General features: G+C 48.1%; 1 protein-coding gene across 1 annotated transcript; it reads right to left on the bottom strand.

The window, feature by feature from the left end:
* Nucleotides 1–2,334: 2,334 nt before the first annotated feature.
* LOC125555413 (serine protease Do-like HtrA) lies at nucleotides 2,335–6,003 on the bottom strand. The gene is made up of 10 exons (XM_048718382.1): nucleotides 5,776–6,003; nucleotides 5,489–5,635; nucleotides 5,240–5,394; nucleotides 4,740–5,027; nucleotides 4,455–4,585; nucleotides 3,472–3,589; nucleotides 3,302–3,394; nucleotides 3,147–3,206; nucleotides 2,823–2,881; nucleotides 2,335–2,356 (listed from the first exon to the last, which is right to left on the bottom strand). The coding sequence occupies exons 1-10, from the start codon at nucleotides 5,972–5,974 to the stop codon at nucleotides 2,335–2,337; spliced, it is 1,272 nt and encodes a 423-aa protein (XP_048574339.1). The 5' UTR covers nucleotides 5,975–6,003.
* Between the last annotated feature and the right edge of the window lie 262 nt (nucleotides 6,004–6,265).

The following is a 6,265-nucleotide window of genomic DNA, read 5'->3' as shown; positions in this document are numbered from 1 at the left end:
AAGCAGAGGAAGCCGAGGGCACCGCCGTCCAAGCCACCGGGCATGTTAAATGCCGAGTGGAGGGCGGAAGTTCAGCGACGGGAGGCTGTCACCGCCGACTGGCGGAACAGGGCCATCGCCAAGAAGGCCCGCGACAATGCGGCGCGCACGGCTGTGGCTGCCTCATCGGCGGACCATGCCGAGGCCGACGCGACTTGCGCGGGGATGATGAATCCACCCGGCAGCCACGCCCAGTACGCGCCCTGGGGCCAGCAAGGCGTTGGCTCTCCGCAGCCATGGGGATCACCCTCGCCGGGCTACGCCGACGGGGACGCGCACGGTGGGTTCAACCCAAACGTCACTTTCTCCCATGTACACCCGACCTAGCGCACGCCCTCGCCCGCCTTCTCCGGCGTGCAGTACCCTTCATACAACTACTCACCGGCCGCCTACGCTTCCTCCCCGACGCCCCCACCCCGTCGTGGGCCGCTGCCCTTCTCGCACCTCGGCGGCACCGACGAGACCGAGGCCGACATGGACGACATCATCGCGGCGGGTTCGGCCACGGCCGCCGCGTCTCCCGGGTTCGTCACCCAGGATGAGACGATGGATCTCAGCGGCGGCATGGACGGCGAGCTCGGCTACGTCTACGGCGAGGACAAGCAGGAGGAGCAGGAGCAGGAGCAGGAGGAGGACGACGACGAGGAGGAGGAGGAGGTGCCGGCGCCTGTTCCGGCGAAGGGGCGCAAGAAGAATAAGCGGGCGGCCAGGTCAGGCGAGCCACGCATCAAGTGGGCGTCCAAGGAGGAGGAATGCCTCGGCGAAGCATGGAAAGTCGTCTGCCTCGACCCGACCACCGGCACGAACTAGAGCATCGAGACGTACTAGGACCGCATCAAGGCCGAGTTCGACGAGCGCAAGCTCGTCGACCCCTACTTCAAAGGCGTCTACATGCAGCACGGCTCCAAGGCGATGGCGAACCATTGGGGACGTATCCAGGGGCGTGCAATGGCATGGGGTCGTCGAGGAGGTCGCGGCTCGCCCAGAGAGCGGCGCCAGCGTTGAGGATCAGGTATGCCACGCCGGTCTCCCGCCTCTCTTTGCCGTGCACGCCCGCCAACTGTTTGTTCCTCCACGCAGTTGCTGCGCATGTTCGCCCTGTACCGGCAGAGCAACAGCGACACCGAATTCAAGTACCTCCACGTCTACAAGCGCATTGACAAGTGCCAGAAGTGGGCGAAAGTCCGGCGCACCCTCGACAAGGCCAAGGAGACCTACAAGCCGGACGCGCCGACTCCTGGCACATCGGAAGGGCGGCCGGACGGCAACAAAGGTGCCAAGAAGGGGAAATACGCCGACGCGGCTACCGCTCAAGTGCAGGAGTCCATCGAGCACTGCCTCGCCGACACGCAGGCCCGGGCCGTCCTTCGAGAAGAGAAGACCGATGCACGGTGGTCGGCGTTGATGTCGACCAGCACCATCAAACTCGACCTGCTCCGGACCAACATCGCCGCGAAGAAGAGAAACACCGACCTGGCTTTCCTGCTGGGCGGGGCGGTCATGCTCCAGAGCACCGACGAGGCGGTCAAGGCGTGGTACTTGGCGGAGCGCGGCCTCATCCCGAACCAGCTTGCCTCTTCAACGCCGCCGCCACCAAGCTCGCGTGATGACGCCTCCACGACGCCCAGCACCACCGAAGCCGCGCCGACACCGCCCAGCACAGAAGCAGCTCCGACACCGCCAAGCCCGTGCACGCCAACTCCGCCGACGCCTGGAGCAGAGCCCGCCGAGTGATGCGTTGCACCGACTGTGCCGCTCTATTTTTTGTACGCCGAACTGTGACTTGCGATCGCCGGGCTTGTGGCGTCTTTTATGAGCGGGAACGACCAAGTTCGAATTTTCCGCGTCCTGGGGGCGTGACTGGGAGCTAGGTCGCCCCCAGGGGCCGAACTAGCGCCGGTTCGCCCCCAGACCGCTCTTTTTTTGCGCCCTGGGGGGCCGAACGGCTGAAGATGCTCTAAGATGCACTGTCTTGTTGTTGATATATTTTGAGTGTCTAAATTCTGTATGAATATTTTTCTAGATCTGTATCAGCAGTTCAGCACAAGGATACACCACATCCCCTCGTCTTAGCTGTAGTGTACTGAAAATGAGATAAGGCAACAAACAACACTTCGTCGGGCACTAATAGGGCTTTCAATAAGGAGTACAGAAAATCTCACAAGGAGCTTCTACTTTGGAGAACCAAGGCACTAAACTACAGATAAAGATGTTATTTCTAATATATCTAGCATACTACATATGGTCACAGGTAAATATCCATCATAGTATACCACACTATAGAAACATCCGTCCTCAATCTGGCAGCCTGTAGGACCTGTGACGAATTATAACACAGAATGAGTGTCAAATAAACAATCCCTCTTTGGCATGCAAACCACCTCTCTCAAGGCGAATGTTTTGTATTCCCATCCAAAAAGAAAACGGAGAGTGAACATGCAATCAATATTTAATCTGTATTCTTTGCAAAATGTCACACAACTCAAAGTTAGCGCCCGTCAACAAACCTACAAGCACAGACATGCATCTCTTGTTCCAAAAAACCCAAAAACTTCCAAGTCTACAAATGGAAGATGGATGCTAGGGTAAAAAAACATGGATGAAGTCTGTTCTCCACTCCCCGTAAAAAAAAAGAAGTCTGTTCTCCACAACCTGCTGCACACCACCCATTTACGAAAACCATAAACTTCCAAAATATCAGCATATTTTATGGTGTGGTATGATATTTTAAACATCACATGGGTTTCACGTAAGAGTGTATTGCACAACGCACATAAGCTTACATACTTAGTGCTAGCACTGTATCTGTATAATAATTATCTGCAAAAAATGGAATATAATACTAGAGAATTGAAATAATAATTTGTGGGTGGGGCTAATTAAAAGAGGAGATGTGTACCTAGCTTGTAATGACTTCTCCAAGTTCGGATAAATTTGCAGTCAACTCTATGGTGCTTCGTTCTTTTTTGAGTGTGTGAAACACCCCAACCTATGGAGTTAGCGAAGCAAATCTCTTAGTGCTAGCATTTTGCTAATAATACATCAGCACAAAGAAATGGATGGCAGGGATCAAGCAAACCGCTGTTATGATATAGAAATGTACTTACAGAAATATGAACTTCAACATCTGAAGGGACCTTGCATGTGCTCATCAGCATATTTTCGAACTGATAATTGCAGAGAAAAAACATTGCAGTGAAGACCGTGAAGCAAACAACTATCACAAAAATATAATTTATTTTCACCTCATTAATACACCCACCTCAATTGTTGTAGAAACACGTTTTCCATTGATAGATTCAATAACATCACCTTTTTGGATTCCGAGTATCTCAGCATTAGATCCTTTTGACACCTAGGTTTCAGTTGCCAAATAATTAACCACTACATGCATGAGAAATAGAGCACCTCGAGGAAATCATTACACCCTACCTCTTGAACAACAAGACCGTCATCAATGTTATACATACGCCATAACATGTCAACATGAGAAGGTTCTAGAAGTTCGATGGCGTTAAACGTCGTTCCAAGATGGGGCCGGGCGAAATGCCTACATCAAATCAGATAATCATTTAATATATTTCAAGCAAGGTATACAGGGCGCAAGTATAACACTTTCAGAGTAAGCAATCTTTGGTGGAATCGAGCTTCTATCTTAACATGTCAAAAAACACAACAATAACCAATTAATTGATTCAAATAGACTTTAGAAAGGCCCAACGGGGATGAATCATTCATAGTAGTTGACAAATGCTAAAGAGGGACTTTCATGATATTATGTAAAAGAATTACTCCCTCCGTCCCATAATATAAGAGCGTTTTTGACACACTAAAAAACGCTCTTATATTATGGGACGGAGGGAGTACATCATATTTCATTACGACTGAGAACGGCTGAGAATACATTTGTTCATGAATATCTCATAGGTTTAACTTGAAACTCTCCTTGAAAAAAGATGGCTTCAGGAAAATTGTCCATCAAAATTGAGAGAAAAGCCTAAAACATATTTTTTTTCCATTAAACTTTACTCTAGAACTTGGCTAAGGACATCAAAGCAGAACCCTTCTTATAACTAGTTGTCATCATAATCCATTTTGTACTCTCAGCATCTCAGCGTGGTTCTAGATGTTTGTTTTTGTCTAGACCCAGTTCTTGATTTGCTTATAAATGATTATTGTTGTTAAGTTATATATTGCAGCCACTAACATATCTCTCTGTATATATACATAATAAAACACAACAATGATCACCTTGTTGTAGAATCTATACATAACTTATGGTCATTAGATTGCATAAAAATGATAAAACAGATACTACGAGAAATAGTTCGACTTCTAACAATAAGTAAAAAAGAAACAATAGGGGAGAACACATTTTCATTGATACCATTACAGAACTGAGAGGAAAAACGTACTGATATTTCCTCCATGAATCCAAACAATTGAGCACAATGGAAGAAGGTATAAAAGACTCAAATCTCTCAGGGTCATTGACCATTCCGACCACTTTTCCACCCAAGTCAATAACTGGCCCCCCATTGTCATACTGCAACAATTCATATTGGCAACATATGAGAGTTTGCAAGAACAAGGAAAATCTTAAAACAATAGATAGCAATATAGAACACAAAGTTGTCATGAAACAAAACTCAAAATTGTAACAAATCTATACAATACTATCTCATGATAAGATATATTACCTCATTATCATCGCCATGGCCATCTGGAGAACGGAAATATATATTGTGGTACCGTTCATACATGGTTGGATTCAGATATTCTGCTCTAGCATATGTTATCCTTAGATTTAAGGCATTGTCTCTTCCAAGTCGAAAAATCTTTTGAGCAAATTCTACATCTTTTTCATTAAAAGATGGTAACTTGATTGGTTGATCCATCTGAACATTCAGGAAAGCGAGATCATAGTGGGGCTGGTGATAGACCAGCTGGCCCTTTGCACTGGTGCCATTTAGCAAATGAACAGTGACCTAAAAAAAGTTGTGAGACAGATTATATAGGATTTTTGAATAGTAAGCAAACACATATGTTTTGTTTCCATTTTGTTATTTGAAAAGGCCAATAGCAAGAAAAAACATGTGAATTGCAACTAGTTAGATTTACACCGGAGATTAATTTATTTATATCCGATGGAACCAGTTTGAAAAGAAAGTACATTAATAGAAGAAACACATTGACTCACATCAGCGTTTGTAGCATACTCTTCACCGCCTGACCAGACGCTGACAGGAGCATCCTTTGTGCGAATCAGCCGCGCGGTTGTCAGAACAAGGCCGGTTTTGCTCTCCTCATCCCAATCAATCCAGAAGCCAGAGCACCGTCTTAGCGGTTCACCATCTGTGTGATTCAAGCACAAGATATACGATCAAGCTGCGCGACGAACAATCCGAAACATGGAGGGTACGTGGTACAAGACCACATATGCACGTACCGAGAGAGGATGAAACCCCTAGAAGAAATTTGGCTGCCGAGAGCACGGCCTTTGTTCCAGACCGACGGACAGAAAAGAGCTCATCAGTGTGAAACAAGGTCGGAGGTTTGAAGTAAGCGATTGTAGGAATTTGCACAGGGCGGGGAGCTACAGGCGGCAGGAACATAAACAGATATCGATCAGATCATATCATACACGAGAAGAGGAAGACAATTTGTATAATTATTTAGGAATTCTCGGTTGAAAACTTGGATAGTGGCTACGGGATGGCGCAATCATATATATACCTGACTCTTGGTCTATTTCGTCTTGTGCAATCTTGGCAAAGACAAGGGCGTACGCATGGTCGACGGAACCAGGCGACAGAGTATCTTCCCCGTCGCTCCCCAGATTCCTTTTCGTCCTCTTGGCGTCGGCATCGCCTCGGCTGGTCGGATCGGCCGCCGTGGCCCTTTTGTTGTTTGGCTTCTCCACACCCGCACTCATCTTCTTGTTCTGATCGCCGATCCCCTTTGCAATCGCGCCGCCGACTCTGTCTTTTATTGGTCGAGTATCTTTTTGGGGGGTGTATCTCAGACTCTCAGTCGACGCCAACGCCGTCCTATTTAAGGCCTCGTTGTGGTCTGTGTTAGTTTCCGGACTGTGTCGGTCTGTTGGCAGATTGACGGTCGGTTTCGTACTGGTAGGCGCCGGTCACCGCGCGAGCGTCCGATCTGGCCCTCCGTGAACGCTTCAGATTGAACTGAAGCTGGTTCGTCTTTGCTCGACGCCATTGCC

The sequence above is a fragment of the Triticum urartu genome, chromosome 5 (assembly GCF_003073215.2).
Source record: "Triticum urartu cultivar G1812 chromosome 5, Tu2.1, whole genome shotgun sequence".
Lineage (NCBI taxonomy): Eukaryota > Viridiplantae > Streptophyta > Magnoliopsida > Poales > Poaceae > Triticum > Triticum urartu.
The sequence above is the reverse complement of the archived record's forward strand: the minus strand, read 5'-3'. Positions and strand labels throughout refer to the sequence as shown.